The sequence below is a fragment of the Drosophila ficusphila genome, unplaced genomic scaffold (assembly GCF_018152265.1).
Source record: "Drosophila ficusphila isolate 14025-0441.05 unplaced genomic scaffold, ASM1815226v1 contig_470, whole genome shotgun sequence".
Taxonomy (NCBI): domain Eukaryota; kingdom Metazoa; phylum Arthropoda; class Insecta; order Diptera; family Drosophilidae; genus Drosophila; species Drosophila ficusphila.
In genome coordinates this window covers 2,199,183-2,222,397 of record NW_025064389.1, presented here as the reverse complement: position 1 = coordinate 2,222,397, position 23,215 = coordinate 2,199,183, and the positions used below count along the sequence as shown (strand labels likewise).

Genomic DNA, 23,215 nt, shown 5'->3' with positions numbered 1-23,215 from the left:
CACACGCAGTGTGACGTCGGCATTGCACTTCGACTCTCTCTCTCGCAGCAGCGTAGGCGACAGCTAAAACTAACAGAGAGTAGTGACAGTGTAAGATCCTTTGTGTCACTGCTACGCACACAAGCAAAGGTGCCGATCACTAATAAATACATACATTTTTAACAGCTTGTTTTGATGTTTACATTTGGCACTATTGCAATGTATTTTTTTTCTGCACGACGCAATATCCGGTTAAATTTTTAAATTTTCTTGAAAAATTTCGTTCGTATAAACGGTTTGTCGCTTAAAGCGGAAACGCTCTAAACGGAGGCCCTTTAATATAAGTTTGTATGGGAACCAACCAAACCATCGAGTTTTCGTTGCACAACCCGGACGGACATTATAAGCGGAGTCGTTATAACAGGATTCTACTGAATATAGGTACATATTGATATTGCTATGTTTGCTATATAATATAAATTATCCGATTTTAAGAAAATTTAATTCGAAATTCAAAAGTAGTTAGAAAACAAAATCTGGAAGAAATCAAGTCGATATGATACAAAACAACGACGAGATAATTTTTTTTTCATTCTATCCTAAGGGAGCCATCCGTTGAAATCGCCCGATCCGGCCTGTTTCGTCTTATATATTAAGTGCAATAACTACACAACTTTTGGCAAAGGTAACATAGAAACAGACAGGAGGACAAGCGGACAGACGTACAGACGTACATATATCGATTCAAACCGTGATGCTGATAAAAAATATATATACTTTACGGGGTCAGGTGTCTCTTTCACTGCGTTGTAAACTTCTGTCTGAAATTATATATAATACCCTCTGCAAGGGTATAAAAGTAGTACAGAAATTTGTTGCGTAAATCATACATTTTTTGATATACATACTTATCTACAACAAATACCTGTTGGTGGGGAATTCAAACACAAAAAAAAACTAAACTCTCCTAATACCCATTTACCTGATTATGTTGATTTTGTTCAGCCATTGCCTTTTCTTTCGCTTGCCGTTTACATTTATATCTGTGATTTTGGAACCATATCTTCACCTAAAATTAAAAAGAAAATATTAAAAGCTATTTATGTATGAAAAAAGGTATATAGTTACGAAGTAAATTATATGCTTAGAAAAACTTAGAGTTTTTTAGCACCCTGAAGGAGATAAAGTATATATCTTCTTGATCAGCATCACGTTCTGAATCGAAATACGTCTGTACGACTGGCCTCTGTCCTCCTGTCTGTTTCTACGCAAACTAATCTCTCAGTTTTCAAGCTATCTTGCTGAAACTTTCCCAAAAGTTGTGTAGTTATTGCACGCAGTATATAAGTCGGAAAGGGCCCGATCGGGCGGCTATATCGGATACGCCGTTTTGGTCATACCGACTTGATTTCTTTCAGATGGTGTTTTTTATCTTCTATTGAATTTTAAATTAAATTTTATCAAAATCGAATAAGATCAAAAAATATAAAAATGGAAAAAAAATATAGCGTCGTTGTTTTTGATTCCATGAGCATGATTTTAAGAACATCAAGTTTTTTAACCACTGTTGAATCGAGAAAAAAATTTCATAAAAATCGGAGTATTATATCATATAGCTGCTATATCGAAAAATCTATATAGAAATAACGAAAATAAAATGATTACCTCTTTGTTTTCTTATCACACTGCAAGGGTGTATTGTTATTATATAAACTCGTCCCTCAGTTTTAAAGCTATCTCGATTAAACTTTATGAACAATTTTGTAGTTACTGCACGCAAAAGTCGGAATAGGCCGGGTGGGGCGACTAGATCAAAAAATAACGGGGGAAAAATTACGCCGTTGTTTCTTATACTAAGAAGCCACCTCAGATAGTTTTGAAGAATTCATTATTTTCGACTTCAATTTCATAAAAATTGGATGACTATAATAAATATTAGGTTGTGTGGTAATGACATACCGGTTTTTACATTTAAATTTCGCGCTTCGCTTGTAAAGTCAAATATAATCGTATCTGGAAATGCTGTAAATCGTTTGAAAGGTATTGGCATCACCTTTAAAATGACATATAGTTTATTGTTTACATGAGCTTCCACGTTAAAAAATTACAATCGATTGAAATGGAGTTTACAAACGCAGAAATTCGGGAAATTTTGAAATTTTATTTCGCACAGGAAAAAACTGCTGCGGATACTCGCAGACAGATTATTGCTGTCTTAGCAGATAACAAACTTTCGATTCAAACAGCCGAACAGTGGTTTAGGCGATTCCGAAGTGGCAATTTTGATACCGAAACACCCAAGCCTTCCGAATACGAATAAAATCATGGAAATAGTGGATCGAGATCGTCATGTGACTATTAGAACCATCGCAGAGGAGCTGCAACTAAGCACGGAAACCGTCCATAGGCATTTAAAGACGAAAAATGTAACAAAAAAGCTCGATGTATGGGTGCCTCATGAGTTATCCCAAAAAACCCTTTTCGACCGTTTATCAATCTGCGAATCTTTGTTGCACCGAAATAAACTCGACTCATTTCTGGATCGGTTAGTCACTGGTGATCAAAAACGGATCACATATGACAGCATAAAGCGTAAAAGATCCTGGTCGAAGCACGGTGAGTCGTCTCAAACGGTGGCAAAGCCAGGACTGACGGCTCAGAAGGTGTTGCTGAGTGTATGGTGGGATATCAGAGGAATTATCCATTATGAAATTTTGCCCTATGGCCAAGCCATCTATTCTGACCTCTTCTCTGAACAACTGGAGCGATTGAAGATTGCACTTGAACAGAAGCGGCCAGCCATGGTGAATCGTAAGGGCGTTGTGTTCCATCATGACAACACCAGGCCCCATACATCTTTAGTGAAGCGTCACAAGCTACGGGTGCTTGGCTGGGAAGTGTTAATGCATCCACCTTATAGTCCGGACATTGCCTCAAGCGATTACCATCTGTTTTTGGCCATGCAAAATTTTTTCGATGGTCACAAATTGAGTTCAAGGGAGGATTGACGAAATCGAAACGCCAAGTTCTTTGCCAGTAGGGACAAGGACTTCTTTATGAGAGGCATATGCAAGTTACCATCAGAATGGCAGAAAATCATCGAAGACAGCGGTACATAAAGCACTTAAATCGGACAATGCTAACTATGTTAAAATCGTCGTCAAAAAATAAATAAAGAAACCGGTATGTCATTATGTAATGTATTATTATGTAATGACTCACTACAAAACAACCTAATACATAGTTGGATATAATCGAAAAATCTAAATAAAATAATAAAAGAAAATTTATGACGTCATTGTTTTTTTATTAAACAAGCATGCATATTGAAATATCAATTACTATGGTTAAACAAAGAACAAACTTTTTTATGATAATATATGTATGTATGTATGTATGTAACTCGATATTCCATAAATCATGCTTGTGTGATGATGTGATGTGATGACCATGATGTTATAATTTTTGACACATGTGTTTTATAAAGATTTTTATCTCTTGTGTTGCAGATATTATTCATGAAACTTAATTCGTTTACTAATACAAATATACGTGGTAAACATAAGGACTCTTCATAATCGGACCGGGAAATTAAAAAAAAAATTAATAAATAAAACGCTGCCCAATGCTTGTAATAGTTTAGTGGCTTTTGTCCATCATTTCTCCGATCTCACATAAAATTTTCCAATATTGTGGAAATTCCAAATAATTCTACATACATATATGTACTTTTTATAGTCGCACGATCAAGTCCGTTTCAGCAAATATACTAATTGCAAAAGCTACAAGACTTTTGTGTAAGCAATTAGCTTTAAAACTGACAAAGTTGACTAATCCTTCAGCCCTCTCAACATTTTAATTTTCAAATTGTTTAATAGATTTCTTCGCCTGGGTTTCAAGTCAGTCAGCACAATATAATATCCTTCACAACAGGTTTGTTTTAAATCCCGTAAGATTCAGGACTCTTCCATATCAAATTTTTTTGTAATGATTATTAACAAACTCAGCTGATTGACAATACATGGACTTCGGTGAATTCTGAAACTTAACACCACCAAGGAAATTTGTCTAATAACGAACTTGTTTTTTTAGTACTAGGACTTAACGTAAATACTGCATCAAGATTTAATGTTCACTATAAAATTGTTAATAATAAGGTTATAAGAAAAAAATAGGGTTATATAAAAAGTAAATACCCAAAAATTAGTTATTTTCTAAATTTGGAGTCCCAAAGAAACATAAACGACGCTTAAGGTACAATCATTACCATAGAATTTTAACTGCTAGTTGCAAGTACAATTTATAATAATAAGGGTGTGATACTTACAAAGCCTACCACTTAACACATAATTGTCATTAGGTTAAGCAATTACGTTTGCGGTCTGCACAAAAGGTTGAGGATGCGACGTGTTATAACAATAAAAACATTTGAATTGTGTTGTCACCCTTCTAAAGTATTTTTTCGAAATTTTTTTGAATACCCACATAAAGAGATGATGAATACCCCCGAATAAAGCAAACAAAATGTATGTATTCACAACAGTCTCTGTTTTTGAAAGATAAAAGTGCATTAGGGAACAATGGAAAGTATAATACATATTAAACACACCCCTAAATTGTATTGAAAAGTAGTCATTGTTTGATCATGCTCTTTACTATTAAAGGGCATAAGCATTGTGTTAACATAGCTGTAGTAAGGCATTTTAATAAAACTATACATGTGTATGTATGTATTCATCTTTAAAATGGATTGAAGTCCGCAATACCTGCCTGACGGTTATCACAGCACTTACAGATTTGTATATTAACGTCTTTAATTTAAAATTATTAAAGGCTCAGCACTGATGACTAAGTATACAAAAATTAAAAAAACATCAAACTGCCGAAGCTTAATAATATATGTACCTATGTATATAATCGCTTATAATCGGCAAGCCGAAGCAACAAGGAGTACTAATAGTTACTTATTTTATAGTACCTACATAATACATAAAGGCTAAACAACATCGAAGCTAAGACGATATTCATTTTCCATATTTTCGACTTTAGATCATATGGGAGCTATATGATATAGTAGTCCGATTTTGATCAAATTAAATTCGTAATTTAAGAGTCGTTAGAAACTCTGTATTCCAAAAATTATGCTTGTCTGATTAAAAACAAAGATGTTATCATTTTATTTCCGTTATTTCTATATAGATTTTTTAATCTTTCCTATGGCAGCTATAAGATATAGTTGTCCGATTTTTATGAAACTTTTTCTCAATATAAAGGTTGTTAAAAAACTTGATATTCAAAAAATCATACTCGTGGGATAAAAAACAACGATGTTATCAATTTATTTCCATTAATTTTATATATATTTTTCGATCTCTCCTATGGCAACTATATGATAGAGTTATCCGATTTTGATCAAATTTAATTCGTAATTTAAGAGTTGTTAGAAAACTCTATATTCATAAAATGGTGCTTGTCTGATGAAAAACAACGATGTTATAATTTTATTTCCGTTATTTCTATATAGATTTTTTTATCTTTTCTATGGCAGCTATATGATTAGGTTCTCAGATTTCAATGAAATTTTTTTCTTGATTCAAGGGTTATTATAAAACTAATATTTTGAAAATTATGATCGTGGGTTTAAAAACAACGATGTTATAATTTTTTTCCCATTATTTCTATATATATTTTTCGATCTTTCCTATGGCAGCTATATGATTGAGTTATCTGACTTTGATTAAATTTAATCCAAAATTCAATAGCAGTTAGAAAATGTCATCTGGAAGAAATCAAGTCGATCCGATTAAAAACAGCTGCCTGAGAATTTTTTATTTCGTTCTCTTGTATTATAGCTATCCGATATAGTCGGCCGATCCGGCTCGTTCCGACTTATATACTGCGTGCAATAACTACACACCTTTTGGTAAAGTTTCAGCAAGATAGCTTTAAAACTGAGAGACTAGTTTAAAGAGAAACGGACAGACAGACAGACAGACAGACAGACAGACAGACAGACAGACAGACAGACAGACAGACAGACAGACAGACAGACAGACAGACAGACAGACGGACAGACAGACTTACATACGTATTTGGATTCTGATCGTGATGCTGATCAAGAATATATATACTTTATGGGGTCTGAGGTGTCTCCTTCACTGCGTTGCAAACTTCTGGCCAAAATTATAATACCCTTTGCTCTGCAAGGGTATAAAAACCGAAAAGATTCCTAACGTGTACCATATTTTGTATTGAATGAACTACGATCATGGAAAAAAAAACAAAATTGTATAAGTTATGAGCTTTTGAAAAAATTACGATTTTCGCGTTTTTTTTTCACTCATTCTTTTTTAAATAACCAATTTTCAATATTTTTGGCTGACTGTAGTTCGTATATTAGAAAAAAAACTTTGATATGAAATTTCTGAAGCACATTTTTGGAACATATAACAAGCAAAAAATCGATTTTTTTTTCCCACAAGGTGAGAACCTATCTTAAGAGAGTACACATTTTTATATATAGATGAACTATAAGTCATTATGATAAAGCAAGTTTTTATTTTAATTATTTTTATTTTCTTTTGAAAGAACAAACAAAAATTTGTTTTAAGTCAATTATTTTACAAATTTTAAATTTTATTTCGCTGAAATTCAACATTAAACGAGGTTTGTAGGTCCCACCTGCAGTTTAATCATTTAGTCTTTAAGTAAAATAACTTAAATACTTACTTGTGTTGGGGTTAGATGAATAAGACTGGCCAAGTGTTCTCTTTCCGGTGCGGAGAGATACCTCTGCTGCTTAAATCTCCTTTCTAGTTCATATACCTATGGTAAACAAAAGTATTTTAATTATTAACAGTTATGCCAACTTTAAGTAGAGTATATAAATATATACATATATTCTGTATAATATTCAACAGACGAATAGTGCCTGTGTATTCGTCCGTATAATCGTAGATTATAGACCCACTTTTACGCATAATATTCTGTTTTCCCCACGTTACAACATTTTAGATAATATATTTGGATTCCACTCATGAGCACGCCGCAAATGTCGTTTAGTCTGTTTGTTTTTACGATGAGATCGCGAAAAGCTAGGAAAAACCGTTGCAGTCATTAAATATGTCGAACAAAATACATAAAGGCTAAACAACATCGAAGCTATGACGATTCTTCTATTCATTTTCCACATTGTTCATATGACAGCTATATGATATAGTCGTCCGATTTTGATGAAATTTAAGGGGTTATATCCAGTTGCGATTTTGAAAAAATCGAAATTTTTTTTTTTGCCTATTTTGAATGTATATATATCTAAGAAGATTATCTGAAAATTTCAAAGTATTCCGGTAAATAGTATTGGAGTAATCAGTGTATTTGTAAAGACGTCTCCCATGTAGTTCAACTAGTAGCCAAAACTTTAAATGCGTTTTTCTCGAAACTATGTCTTCAATGTCGGTGAGCAAAATTTCTCAGAGACGGCTTGTCCGATTGACTTGAAACTTTCACATTCTCTTCTTAGATATTTTTTCAGGTAATGAAACTTGGAATTTTGGCTCCGACAAAAACTTCGATTTTTTTAGACACTTCAAAGTTGAAATTTTTGTGCCAAAAACGAAGTTTTATGTTTGGGAAGCCGCCATTTTGTCAAAAATCAAAATTTTGAAAATCCCAAGTCTCATTACCAGTATTTGTCTATTCTTTACGTAATCCTTCCGGTTTTTTGTATTTCTGATCATTTGGACCGGAGATATTTTGCTCACCGCAAAACCTTTTTTTGAAGTGGACCCTCGGGAGATCCTCTACAGGACCGACGGAGTCCAAAATATTTTTTTTTTTTAAATATATTCTAAGACTAGAAATAATGACCTATCTTTTCATATATATTACGTATTCATACAATAAATAGCCTCTCCAAAAATAATTTTCAAAAAAGCTCATTTTTTTGGCCTCGCAACTGGATATAACCCCTTAATTTGAAACTCAAGACTCAATAGAAAACTCTATATTCCAAAAATCATGATTGTCTGATGAAAAACAACGAGGTAATCATTTTATTTCCGTTATTTCTATATAGATTTTTCGATCTTTCCTATGGCAACTCTATGATATAGTAGGTACTCTGATTTTTATGAAATTTTTTTCTCGATTTAAGACTATTTAAAAACTTGATGTTCCAAAAATCATGCTCATGGGATTAAAAACAACGATGTCATAATTTTTTTTTCCATTATTTATACATATATACATATATATTTTGATCTCTCCTATGGGAGCTATATGATAGAGTAATCTGATTTTGATAAAATTTAATCCGAAATTCAATAGCAGTTAGAAAATGCCATCTGGAAGAACTCAAGTCGATCCGATCAAAAACAGCTGCCTAAGAATTTTTTATTTCGTTCTCTCGTATTGGAGCTATCCGATATAGTCGGCCGATCCGGCCCGTTCCGACTTATATACTGCGTGCAATAACTACAAAACTTTTGGGAAAGTTTTAGCAAGATGGCTTTAAAACTGAGAGACTAGTTTGAAGAGAAACGGATAGACGGACAGACAGACAGACAGACGGACAGACAGACAGATGTACATAAATATTTGGATTCTCATCGTGATGCTGATCAAGAATATATATACCTTATGGGGTCTGAGGTGTCTTCTTCATTACATTCTTCTGACTGAAATTATAACACCCTCTGCAAGGGTATAAAAATAAAGTTGCCATTTAAAAATTAAAGCGTTTAAAAAGTTTACATAATTAAATAAGTACTATACGTCATACATTTTTATAGACTGAAGTTTTAACTGGTTTGGTATATACATATCGACGCATTTCCGCGACTGTATCGTATGTCGCTTTTTTTCGAAATTGAGATTTTAATGCAAAATGGTTAGGCACCTAATGTCTCACTACCCTGTGAAATATTATAACTGAAAGCCCTATAGTTCCGATCAAAATTAAGTTTCAATTTTATCGTATGTTACAATGTGCGCGCGAAATTATCGTATGTCCATACAAATTTGCATGGAAATACTGCAATCGCACAAAAATACGGAAATACAAAAATAAAGAAAAAGCTTCTCTTGTAAAATTTGATTTTTCTACATACGATAGAGTCGCGGAAATGCGTCGATATGTACTTGCAAGCTTCAGCTCACTGAACGTACATATGCGTATCATTCTTTCTTTTAATTGAAAACTTTGTTCAAAGCAAATAATTCAAGAATACAAAAATTTTACTCTAAAACTGTTAAACAAAAGGTTAAAAAATGTGCATTGTAACGGTTTTCGATGGACCGACAACACACGTTTGATCTACGGTGTTTTTATTTTAAACTTTATTTGTCTTTTCTTAAGAGCAACCCAAATGAAAAATAAAACAGTACAAAAGATCAGAGTATTATAATGAAAAACGTATTTTTTATTTACCAGCCACTTGAGGAATTGAAGGCTTAAATAAATACAAATATTATTGTGAGTTTTCTATTTACATTGTGCAAATGCTGTTTGCTCACACACGTTTCCTTCTACCGTTTGGTAAATATGTGCCTGCATACAAACCAATCCGTAAAAACGTGCTGTCAAATATTGTGCCTTATTAGGAGGCAGTATATATATGATGTGCGTAAGTAGAAATTACTTGTAATTTAAATATTTTTAGAATACCATAGTTTTCAATATAAATGTAAAAAACGACTAGACAAGAAATCTTTAGTATCTGCACAGGGTGTTATAATGGCTTCATGGGGTTTGAGATATCTCCATAACGCGTTGCGAACATGTGTTTTAAATAATATTACCCTATGCAAGGGTATTAAATGGGAACGTTGTTGTTTTTATTATACAAACATGAAATTTTGAATATCTACTTTTTTAACGTTGATTGAATTTCTGGAATTTCCAATTCAATTTCATTAATATTAATATTGCTCGAGATATTAAAAATATAAGCGAATATATTTCACGAAAGAATTTTTAACCGTTTCTCAACTTAAAGGGAAAACAACCTGTAAAGGAAGTTATGTGCTAAAATTCAAGCAGTTGTATTGACATTCATTTTTTCTTCAATTGATCGTATTATTGGTTAAGGGGAGGTTCTTTTGGATTTTTTTGAAAAAATCGATTTTTTTTTGAATAAAATGAAAGTTACATATGTGTAGAATATACGTGCCAAGGGATATTTCGATACGACGCGTATTTCTTGAGCTACAGCGTGTCAAACATACCCATGTCACGCGCGCTGTGGTACGCTCTAAAAACTTTAAACACGTTTTTCTCGGAACCATGTTTTCAAACCTCTTCTCGCGCACAGGGCTCGTTCTATTGATCCGATTTCCTTCATTCAAAAAATGTTTGAAAGTACATATATACTTTTTGTATGCCTTATACTTAAAATTGGCATAAAAAAATTGTTTATTTATAATTTTTAAAAGAGATCGAAGTAAATTTTTTTTTAAACGTCCATGAAATGGGTTTATTTTTACCAAAATTGATTGTAGTTAGGTATAAGGCAAAGGAAATTCCATCAATTTTAATAAATTATATGTCGGCCCGACACTAGACAAAGCAGAAAAATAGAGGTCGACGAGATCCGCCATTTTGAAGCCGCCATTTTGAATTTCCTGAGTATTGAATATTTTTTTTAATCGTTAATAAACAACGAATCAAAAGTTCAAAAGCATAAGTTCGTATGTCTTTTCATTTCCCGCAATCCATTCTCAAAGTTTGCTTAATTTTCGGAAAAATCCAAAAGAACCCCCCTTAAGTAAATTATTTTGAATTTTAGGACCGAAATACCACCTACAAAAATTCACAAATTAACTTTCAAAACTTCAATAGCCGGGAACCTATCATGTATGGGGAATACCAAAATTCTACATACAGCTTCTGCGCTTATTAAAGTATTTACAAGCATATATGTATCTACATATAAGCCTCCAAAGTCAGCAAGAGAACAAAATTGTAGGTCATTTATAGAAATCTGAATTTTTGCAGATATGTTCCGTCAAACTGAGCTTATACCAAATCGTTTCTACCTTTAGAATCTTGTATTAGGTTGTTTAAAAAATTTTGTCGTTCAATAAAAGAGGGTATTGCCACAAGCCTTAATACAGGATATGGTTTTTAAAAATCGTCGATTGAATGAGAAAGATTTAGTAGAGGCTCTACATATTTCATTAGGCACTGTGAGCCATATTTAACAAGAAAGGAAGTTAGCTTCGGCTCGACTAGAAAACTATATATTCCATTAAATTATACTTGTCTGATGTGAAACATGGATGTTATCATATTATCTCCGTTATTTCTATATAGATTTTTTGATCTTTCCTATGGCAGCTATATGATAACGTTGTCGGATTTTAATGAAATTTTTTTTCCCGATTCAAGCGTTATTAAAAAACTCCATATTTTGAAAACCATGCTCGTGGGATTAAAACCAACGCCGTTCCGGTCCGTTTCGACTTATATACTGCGTGCAATAACCACACAACTTTTGGGAAAGTTTCAGCAAGATAGCTTTAAAACTGAGAGACTAGTTTACATAGAAACAGACAGACGGACAGACGTTCAGACGTATTTTGATTCAGATCGTGATGCTGATTAAGAGTATTTAAACTTTGTGGGGTCTGAGGTGTTTCAAATTTTTGATTTATAATTTCAGTCAGCTTCCTTTCTTGTTTTTAATTTGTCTCGCCCACTTTTACGCCCAATGGGGAGTAATTTTATTGTCATAAGCGATGGGATTAGTATAATTATTTGAACCATAATCAGAGGTATATTAGTACAAGATTTAGTTTGCCAAGTATTTTGAATTACAACATAATAATTTTCATTGTCATTCAAAACGCAAGAAATGGCCCGAATAAAGAGTAAGGTGAAAAGTCCCCATCTATATATTTACACTCTACTTTCATTCTTAACAAATGATAAGAAAGGGAGCTCATATACCCTCGTCATTAAATTTAATTTGAAATTCAACAGTCGTTAGAAAACTCTATAATCCAATAATTCTGCAAAAGCGCAATTTGGAAAAAATCAAGTCGATATGATTAAAAACATATCCTGTGGATGCTATGCGGTATAGTCGCCCGCTTCGGCACCTTTCCCACTTATACATATACTGCGCGCAATAACTACACAACTTTTGGTAAAGTTATAGTAAGATATATTTAAAATCGAGAGACTATTATACATAGATAAAGACAGACGGACATATGTACACATCTAGTTTGCCACAGTTCCTGATGCTGATCAAGTATACTATATATGGGTGATTCCATATCAGATTTACAGTCGATATTGGGAAATTCGATGAGATATTTTTTTCATGCTCTTTATCGAAAATAAATCGACACGTATTTTTTATATGGCTCAGAAAATTTTTTTGACAAAGTTATGAATTTTGATAAACTGCCTTTTTTCTGATGACAGTCGCGCTTTACAGCCCCAATAACTCGAAAACCGTACGTCGCAGGAAAAAATCTATAGGAAGTAAAAATTTCATCCTTCCTTCTTCTTTGCAAAACTTTCGTGAAAAAATTTTTTTTAAACAATTTTTCACCACAAAAAGTTCAAATGTTTATAACAAATTAATTTTTCTCCAACTTGGACCATTTTGATTTTTTTTTTTTCACAGTAAATCCTTCAAATTCTTCTGATGAACATACTAAAATTTCAGAATGGTATCAAAATTAGTTTTTGAGTTATAGAATTAAATAGCATTAAAAATTCATTTCATTGACCTTTACTATGCGCGCGCAAGCGAATTGACGCTCGTTAGAGTCGTTGGTCGGCGCACGCCCTGAGACCGAGCGCGCGGACCGTGCATGATAATCTTTAAAATTCTATAACTCAAAAACTAATTTTGATACCATTCTGAAATTTTAGTATGTTCATCAGAAGAATTTGAAGGATTTACTGTGAAAAAAAAAATCAAAATGGTCCAAGTTGGAGAAAAATTAATTTGTTATAAACATTTGAACTTTTTGTGGTGAAAAATTGTTTAAAAAAAATTTTTTCACGAAAGTTTTGCAAAGAAGAAGGAAGGATGAAATTTTTACTTCCTATAGATTTTTTTCCTGCGACGAACGGTTTTCGAGTTATTGGGGCTGTAAAGCGCGACTGTCATCAGAAAAAGGCAGTTTATCAAAAATTCATAACTTTGTCAAAAAATTTTCTGAGCCATATAAAAAAATACGTGTCGATTTATTTTCGATAAAGAGCATGAAAAAAAATATCTCATCGAATTTCCCAATATCGACTGTAAATCTGATATGGAATCACCCATATACTTTATGGGGTCTGAGGTGTCTCAAAAGTTTTCTTTATACTTTTATTAGGATTCTTCAATCTATGACTCGTCAAAACTGAAAGTTGATGCAGCAATTATGTCGTCCAATACTATGTACTAGACTTATGGGATTTTCAGTGTTATGTCGCCTGTTCTGTTTAAACCGGTTTCGAAGTTGCTCATAAAACCTTGTAGTCATTCCAGATTTACAATACGAAGGTATTTATACCCTTGCAGGTATTATAATTTCAGTCAGAAGTTTGCAACGCAGTGAATAAAGGACGACCCGGATTGGAGGACTATATTGGATAGCTCCCATAAGAGAGATAAAAAAATAAAGAGGAAACAAATTATTCTAACTTGGTTTTTTATCATATTGACAGGCTTTTTTCCAGATGGTGTTTTCCTAGGACCCTTAAATTTGAAATTAAATTTCATGAAAATCGGATGACTCCGATGTTGTTAACCTTTTGTGCATTTTGTTCGAGATATAAGGGTGTCAAAAAAGTCTGCGATATTTCAATTCCTTTTTTTAATTTTTAGAAAGTTGGTTACAATCATGCAATTTAAGTCAAATGGCGCAGTTTTGTTCGAGCTTAGGGATCCAATTTTTACAAGCCAACTTCCGACTACCAAGCTCTTTGGTTGAGAATAGAAACAGGTTGTAATCATTTGGTGCGATGTCCGGACTATGCAGTGGATGCAAAAGAACCTCCCATCGGTCATCGAACCGTTATTAGCCATTTTAATGCTTTTAGCCATGCTCAGCTTTTGGCCTATGCTACGGCTGCTACTATGCCAGTCTCTCTCGACCAATTCAGTGATCTCGTCTCCTCTTCAACGACAGGACTTCTGGAGAGTGGCGTACTTTCGGCCACCTCTGCACCAGAACAAAACCATCGTTGTGCAGTGAAATTGGAAAGTTTATCGGGATCAAGGGCTAAATTATTAATTAATTTGTGTGAAGAGCTTCAAACCAGTGGTGTCATTTTTTTCTGAGCAAAAAAAAGCTGGATCAACGAAAAAAAAAGCTAAAAAAATCGGAATACCAGAGAAAAAAAGCTAAGAAAAAAGCTGATTTTTGTAAAGCAGTATGTATGTATATATAAAGCTGCATGTTTTTCATTAATAAACCCTCAGTTCAGCACATTAATGTACAAAAATCAAGAATTATAGTATATTTGAGATATCGTCAGTATTACCGACATCATCGCTTGGATAAAAATTCTTTTGTTCAATTGTAGTTAGGCAGATGAGTGGTAGATTGTAGTTAAAACAGCACTTATTGTGTCGACGCAGCCCCTTTCTAAAATTTTAAGTAAATTAATTTCTAATTTCAAAATCTTAATAAATTTCAATATGGACCTTATACTAAGTATAGCGTTTAACGTTTCAACGCTCATGCTATTTCGAATATTTGTTATACCCTTGCAGAGCAAAGGGTGTTATAATTTCAGTCAGAAGTTTGCCAGGCAGTGAAGGAGACATCTCAGACCCCATCAGCATCACGATCAGAATCCAAATACGTCTGTACGTTTGACCGTCTGTCTGTCTTTCCGTCTGTCCTCCTGTCTGTTTCTGTGTAAACTAGTCTCTCAATTTTAAAGTTATCTTGCTGAAGCTTTCCCAAAAGTTGTGTAGTTATTGCACGCAGTATATAAGTCGGAACGGGCCAGATCGGCCGTCTATATCGCATAGATCCCATACGAAAGAATGAAATAAAAAGTTCTCAGACAGTTGTTTTCGATCAGATCGACTTGATTTATTCCATATGTCGTTTTCTAACTACTATTGAATTTCGGATTAAATTTTAGCAAAATCGGATAACTCTATCATATAGCTGCCATACGAAATATCGAAAAATATATACATAAATAATGGAAAAAAAATATTTACATCGTTGTTTTCAATCCCACGAGCATGATTTTTAAAATATGGAATTTTTAATAACCCTTGAATCGAGAAAAAATGTCATTAAAATATGACAACGTTATCATATAGCTGCCATAGGAAAGATCGAAAAATCTATATAGAAATAACGGAAATAAAATTATAATATCGCTGTTTTTCATTAGACAATCATGATTTTTGGAATTTAAAGTTCTCTAACGACTCTTGAATTACACATTAAATTTCATCAAAATCGGACGACTATATCATATAGCCATCATATGAACAATAGTCGAAAATATGAAAAATTAAGGCAGGTTCTCACCTTGTGGCAAAAAAAAATATTAATTTTTTTTGGCTTGTCGTATAAATATATGTTCCGAAAATGTTCTCAAAAATTTCAGATCCAAATTTGAAATATTACAAAAGTTACAGGCCCTTACATGGAGCACATGTCGAACACCGGCCATTGGAAGCCAAAACTTTAAGCGCGTTTATCTGGGAACCACGTTTTCGGACCTTACGGAAGTAATTGAAGGTGTTGGGGTTAACTAATCGTCTTCAATTTTTTTTTAAATGTTCCTAATTGTGAACTAGGATTATCCAAAAATATTAAAAACTGTTTAATTGAGAAAATAATTAGTGAGAAAAAAAGCGCAAAAATCGAAATTTTTTTCAAAAGCTAATAACTTTTGCAATTTTCTTTTTTTTTCTGATCCTAGTTCATTTTATGCACAGAACTGTACACTTTAAGAATCTGTTCGGTTTTTGTGTTTCCGATTACCCGTTTTGGCTGAATCACTTCCGTAAGCGGGACACCTTTTTGCCGAAATGTTGCAACTGAGGAACGCCCCCTCCCGCCCCTTTTTTGATTTTTCAATTTTGAAATTTTTGTTCGCAAAATAAATATGTTTTCAAATAAAGTTACAAATTTCAAATTTTTATCTTTAACCGTTATCTCAAAACAATTTTTTAAAAAATGTCAATTTTTCGGCCCTACAAGGTGAGAACCTGCCTTAATAGAAAAATCGTTATAGCTTCGATGCTGTTTAGCCTTTATGTATCTTGTTCGACATATTTGATGACTGCAAGGGTATATAAGCTTCGGCTTGCCGAAGCTAGCTTCCTTTCTTGTTTTTGTTTTGTTATGAATTTTTGCAAAATTTTGACCAAAACCGTCGGATGAGCATCGTCAATAGCTGTTAAATGAAGCCACCCAGAGTTACTCAAAAGAGTCAAAGCTGGTGTCAAATCATGGGTATATGGTTATAATATCGAAACAAAGATAACAGTGAGCCAAACTTTAAAATTTGTTCGAACTTGGCGTGCTTTTTGAGGTCTTGGCTCTTCCGAGCATGCGAATCACTTGTAACAACCAAATTAAAAATGCCATTCAGTTGATATTAGATACATATGTACATATCTTTGAAAAGAGTGTACAAACATAACCAAACAATAAAATCGATAATCGAATATAAGTTGCCAAAGAAATAGGAAAAGTCATTATACTTTTTGAACACTCAAAAAAAATTTACATATGTTTATATTTACATAATCTCATTAACAAGTAATATGCAATGACTATGTTAATCGTAACAGAATAGAAATTTGTCATACCAACCTGAGCTTGCGTAAACAAAACTCTTCGTTTTCTCCTTTGTGCCAAAGGAAACTGTAGCGGTTTTGTATCGCTTACGCTGCAAGCTGCCAGTCCACCCATATTTCCCATATGGGTCATTGTCCCACTGGCTGACGAGCTCATGAGGCGGGATACTGAAATATAGATTTTAAAATTAATTAATGTATTATTATTCTGAAATTAAGTTATAAAGTACCGGGTAGACGAACATTTTAGTCATCGCAAATATCGAGCAAAATGCAATAAGGCTAAATAAAACGTTGAAGCTATGAAGACTTTTCGTCCGATTTTTATAAAATTTCATTTGAAATTCAAGATTCGTTCGAAAACTCTACATCCAAACAAGAAAGGAAACTAGCTTGAACGACCCGAAGCTTATATACCCTAGCATATATTGCAAATGTAAAGAAAAATGCATTCGGGCTTGCAAACTTCTGACTCAAATTATAATACCCTTTGCTCTGCAAGGGTATAATAAAAATTAATCGAAAAAACGTCATAGCTTTGATGTTGTGTGGCCTTTATGTATTTTGTTCGACATATTTGATGACTGCAAGGGTATATACACTCGCCCGCATATCTCTGCGTACACCCCAAAAAAATTTCAAAATCTAACTTTAAACCCTAGCTGTTCGGCCATTTATGCAGATATTCAACCCATTCTTTTTTTAAACAAAATTATAATTTATTGTCTGACGTATTTTTTTTAAATTATTCAACAGAGTCTTATATTTTATTTTTAATTTTAAACTTAACTCTACCAAAAAATGTAACCGCAAAAGTCTGCGTACACCTATTTTAAGGGGCACAACTAATGTGACGGCCTAAAAACATGGTGATTTTTGGGAGTTTTTATAAAAAAAACTACTTGATCAATTCTTTTCAAATTTTCAGAATATATTTATACATGTTTTAAGAATGTATAGTGAAATTTTTAAAGAAAAAAGTTTAATATTTTTAAAGTTATAGTCGATCTCCAACGGCGCTAAAAAAAAAGTGCCTTTACTGCTGCAGTGATTCCGGCCCTCTCCGTGGACGAAATCAAAAAATGAAAAATTCTCGTTAAACTAGATAATATTTTCCATACCATGAACTACGATAAAAAAAAATATCAAAAAACAAGAAAGGAAGCTAGCTTCGGCAAGCCGAAGCTTATATACCCTTGCAGTCATCAAATATATCGAACAAAATGCATAAAGGCTAAACAACATCGAAGCTAAGACGATTTTTCTATTCATTTTCAATATTTTCGACTATAGATCATATGGGAGCTGTATGATTGATATGTCCGATTTTCATCAAATTTAATTAGTAATTCAAGAGTTGTTAGAAAACTTTATACTCCAAAAATCATGCTTATCTAATAAAAAACAATGATGTTATCATTATATTTCCGTTATTTCTATATAGATTTTTCGATCTTTCCTATAGTAGCTATAAGATATAGCTGTCCGATTTTCATGAAACTTTTTCTCAATATTAGGGTTGTTAAAAAACTTGATATTAAAAAAAAAAAAAAGATGTTATCAATTTATTTCCAATAATTTATATATATATTTTTCGATCTTTCCTATGGCAGCTATATGATAGAGTTGTTCGATTTTGATAAAATTTACTAGTACAGTCGACTCTTGTTAATTCAAACCTGCGATAATTCGAACCTCTCTATAATTCAAAGTTATCACGAGGTCCCTACGAAATCTCTTTATATTTCGAACTAAATCAATACATTTTCATACACTTGGTAATTCGAACGAAAAAATCATTGATATTTAACAAAACCACGCGTTAATTCGAACTTATCAGCGTCTCACACTCGACAATTCAAAGTTGCAGAGAAAAAAATTTTGCGACAAGTTCAAACTTGCCTTTGTTTTTGTTTTGATTATGTAGTTTTTGACGCACACACTTCTTACGAATTGGTTTGTGTAGTTATTCAGTCATGTTACTCTTTCGTTGGTATGCATATTAAAAGTTAGTGTTAGCTATGAGCCCTAGAAAGTATAAAGAACCTTTGGCAGAGGTGTCAGTTAAGGAAGCAAGATCCTCATTTGATACCTTACAAAGCTTATGTCTACAAAACGAAAGTGATGAAAAAGTATTTCAGGCACTTTTTCTCTTAAAAAAATTAATGCGGCAGTGTGAGCAGCAGAATTGTGCTTTAAGGGGACGTTCTCTTTTTTTTTTTTTTTTGGATCAAAAAATCGATTTTTTTTTTGCAAAAATTGAAAGCCACATATCCGTAGAATATGTGTGTGAAAGGATTTTTCGATACGATGAATAGTTTGTGAATGAGAGCGTCTCGAATACACCTGCGTCACGCGCGCTGTGGTATGCTCTAAAAACTTTAAACGCGTTTTTCTCGAAACCATGTTTTTCAACAAAATTACGCGTCCACAGCTTCATCCTGTGAACCGATTTGCTTCATGTAAAATTTTTATGAAAGTATATTCTTTTCTTTAGGGCACTAACCTACTCCGGAAAAAAACAATAATTTATTTATAATTTTTCAACGTGGTTTAACTGAAAAAAAATGTACGAAAATCGAACTTTAAACTTCGAACGTTCATTACGCGGTCAATTTATGGCCGCAATTTGATGCCACTAGGTTAGTGCCTCGCACAAGTATATTAACTTTACATAATGGTAACAATTTTCTATTTCTGTTGACTACAAGAGGCTGCAGGCTCGTAATTTTGGGACGATGTTTGCCGCGCGGAGGCAGATGAAATCCGCCATTTTGCAGCCGCCATTTTGAATTTCACCATCAAATAAATTTTAAAAAAATTTTGAATAATAAACGAATTCAAAAAGCAAAACCCGAAGTTCGTACGACTTTTCATTATCCCACAAAAAATTGACGAACTTTGCCTTCATTTCGACCAAAACAAAGAGAACGTCCCCTTAAAGCAAGCCAGTATAACAAAGTTCTTTCGAAAGATTAATTAATTAATTCACATTACGAATACATGTACGTACACGAATGTACCTCTTAATTCTTATCATTTGTATATTAATAAATACAAATTAACCAATACTTAATAATTCGAAGGTTATTTATTTTCTCTCGCAAATTTCGATCCATTTCATATTTCAAACACTCGATAATTCGAAATATTTCAAGAGTCCCTCGAGTTTCGAATTAACGAGAGTCGACTGTAGTTAGAAAATGCCATATGATAGAAATCAAGTCGATCTGATAAAAAACAACGGCGTAAGATTTTTTTTATTTCATTCTCTTGTGTTGGAGCTGAAACAGACTGACGGACAGACGGACCGACGGACAGACATATTCCGATTCTACTCGTGATGCTGATCAAGAATATATATACTTTATGGGGTCTAAGGTGTCTCCTTCACTGCGTTGCAAACTTCTGACTGAAATTATAATACCCTTTTGCTCTGCAAGGGTATAATGACAAAATGGCAGCGTTTAAAAAAAAAATCGAATTTTAACCAAAATTTTGGTCGTTTTTGGCCTGCCAAAATTCGATTTTTGATCGGATCAAAAAACCGATAGTTCATGGTACGTAGAACTATATAATTTGGTAGTGATCGGATCACTAGTTTTTGAGTTATCACTGCAGCAAATTTGGAAAATGCTGTTTCGAGAAAAACGCGTTTAAAGATACAATGATCGTTTGCACTGTTCTGAGAGCGGCTGCTCTTTAAATTGTTATAACTCAAAAACTATTTGAGATATCGATTTTAAATTTTAATATGTTATTTTTAAAGGTGTAATCTACCGAAATATGAAGAAAATTTTTTTTGATTTTTTTAAAACTTCACACTAGTTGTGCCCCTTAAACGTAAATAATATTATTTTTAATAACTGGTAGGGTATCCTCTCCGCTGCAAAACTTCCATGAGGCGTCTCGGCATGGAATCCACTAGGTTTTTGGTTTCATCTGCAGTAATTTTTCCCCACTCCTCCAGAATCACATCCTTGAGCATTTTTTTTTTTATGTAATCGTGTGTTTTCGGATTTTCCTCTCAAGAAGATCCCACAAATGCTCAATGGGGTTTAGATCAGGACTCTGGGGAGGGGTTCGCAGCTGATTTTTGACATTATACAGCAGCCAAAGCTTGGTATTCTGTGCCGTGTGCTTCGGGTCGTTGTCTTGTTGGAACCAGTATTCACTTTCGAGCCCTAATTTCTCAGCACTTTCTTTTAAATTGTTTTTTAAAATGTCAATATAGATTTTTTGATCCATTATTGACTCGATAAATACTAACTTTCCAACGCCACTTGCTGCCATACACCCCCACACCATAATTCCGCTTCCTTCGTGCTTTACTGTGCCAACCAAATTTTCTTTATTAAAGGCTTCTCCGCTTTTCCTACATACTAAAACCTTTGTCTTGATTCCAAATATGCAGAATTTACTTTCGTCGGAAAAAATAACCTTGGCGACTCTGCTGTGGTAGCCAGCCTTTTTATGACCCGGCGTACAGTATCCTCGGAAACTGTTTTGGACAAACTATCCTCGACCTGTAGCTTTGCCTGATGAGCTGTCGTCCTTGGGTTGAGCTGGATAGATTTGACAATATTCCTCTGCTCGCGGATTGTAAGCAAAGGCGGTCGGCCAGAACGAGTCTTTGGCAGGATACTTCCAGTCGAGTTGTAATTATTTATCACTCTTTGGATGGATGAGTGGGTTCTACCAACTAAAGCACCAATTTCTTTATAAGATTTTCCATCCAAAAAACCTTTTAGTATAATTTTCCGCTTTCCAAAAGAAATTTCCTTGCCTTTTTGCTCCATCTTGCAATATGCTCGTTATTGTAATGACAGAGTTTCATTTTAACAGAGTAAAATTTATTTTTAGACATTCTAAAGTATATCGGCGACGACAAAATTAACGGTTATCGCACAATCCTGCAATCCACGAAGTTGAAAACCGCTGTACGTCAATGAAGACAATAAATTATAATTTTGTTTAAAAAAAGAATGGGTTGAATATCTGCATAAATGGCCGAACAGCTAGGGTTTAAAGTTCGATTTTGAAATTTTTTTGGGGTGTACGCAGAGATATGCGGGCGAGTGTAAGCTTCCTTTCTAGTTTTTCCTGATCCTAGTTCATTTTATGAACTTTTAGAATCTTTTCGGTTTTTGTGTTTCCGATTATTTTTTTGGCTGAATCACTTCCGCCAGCGGGACACCTCCTAGCCGACATGCGGCCACTGAGGAACTCCCCTTCCGGGCCCTTTTATAATTTTTTCAACTTCAAAATTTTTTTTCAAATTAAATGTGTTTTCAAATCCAAAAAAAAAAATTTCAGCTTCGTATCTTTAACCGTTTTCTTAAAAAAAATTTTTTTAAAGGTGCAATTTTTCGGGCCTACAAGGTGGGAGCCTGCCTTAATTTGAAACAACAATTCGTGTAACAACTACAAAACTTGGTAAACTGAGTAAAACTAAGTATTATATAATACATATGTAGATACAGACAGACGGACAGACGTTCACATCTAGTTTGACACTGTTCCTGATGCTGATCAAGAATATATATACTTTATGGGGTCTGAGGCATCTCCCTCACTGCATTGCAAAATACTGATTGAAATTAGAATACCCTCTGCGACGTTTACTTTAAGAACAATGCGTTTTTTAAATCGAGAAAAAATTTCATAAAAAGCGAATAACTATATTATATAGCTGTCTAAAGGATATAGTTAAACAAGAAAGGAAGCTAGCTTCGGCAAGCCGAAGCTTATATACCCTTGCAGTCATCAAATATGTCGAACAAAACGCATAAAGGCTAGACAACATCGAAGCTAAGACGATTTTTCTATTCATTTTCCATATTTTTGACTATAGATCATATAGGAGCTATACGATATAGTTGTCCGATTTTGATCAAATTTAACTCGTAATTCAAGAGTCGTAAGAACACTCTATATTCCAAAAATCATACTTGTCTGATGAAAAACAACGATGTTATCAATTTATTTCCATTAATTCTATATATAATTTTCGATCCCTCCTATGGCAGCTATATGATAGAGTTATCCGATTTTGATCAAATTTAATCCGAAATTCAATAACAGTTAGAAAACGCCATCTTGAAGAATTCAAGTCGATCTGATGAAAAACAATAGAGTGAGAATTTTTTATTTCATTCTCTTGTATTGGAATTATCCGATGTAGTCGGCCGATCCGGCCCGTTCCGACTTATATACTGCGTGCAACAACTACACAACTTTTGGGAAAGTTTCAGCACGATAGCTTTAAAACTGAGAGACTAGTTTGCGCGGAAACGGACAGACGGACAGACGGACAGACGTACATACATATTTCGATTCTGCTCGTGACGCTGATCAAGAATATATATACTTTATGGGGTCTGAGGTGTCTCCTTCACTGCGTTGCAAACTTCTGACTGAAATTATAATACCCTTTTGCTCTGCAAGGG

At 33.6% G+C, this 23,215-nt stretch overlaps 1 protein-coding gene across 4 annotated transcripts in view; it reads right to left on the bottom strand.

The window, feature by feature from the left end:
* Positions 1-23,215, bottom strand: part of LOC108098668 (thyroid transcription factor 1) — a 53,092-nt gene that overhangs the window by 13,327 nt on the left and 16,550 nt on the right. Inside the window, exons 1-4 of one of the 4 annotated variants that reach the window (XM_017201762.2) lie at positions 16,997-17,128; positions 16,783-16,934; positions 6,709-6,804; positions 962-1,048 (exon numbers count right to left, since the gene is read on the bottom strand). In XM_017201762.2, coding sequence (XP_017057251.1) covers positions 962-1,048; positions 6,709-6,804; positions 16,783-16,923 — 324 coding nt within the window. In that variant the 5' untranslated portion in view covers positions 16,924-16,934; positions 16,997-17,128. Of the gene's footprint in view, positions 1-961; positions 1,049-6,708; positions 6,805-16,778; positions 16,935-16,996; positions 17,129-23,215 lie in introns of those variants that run through there. The other 3 variants (XM_043208501.1, XM_043208502.1, XM_043208503.1) reach the window with 3 other exon arrangements.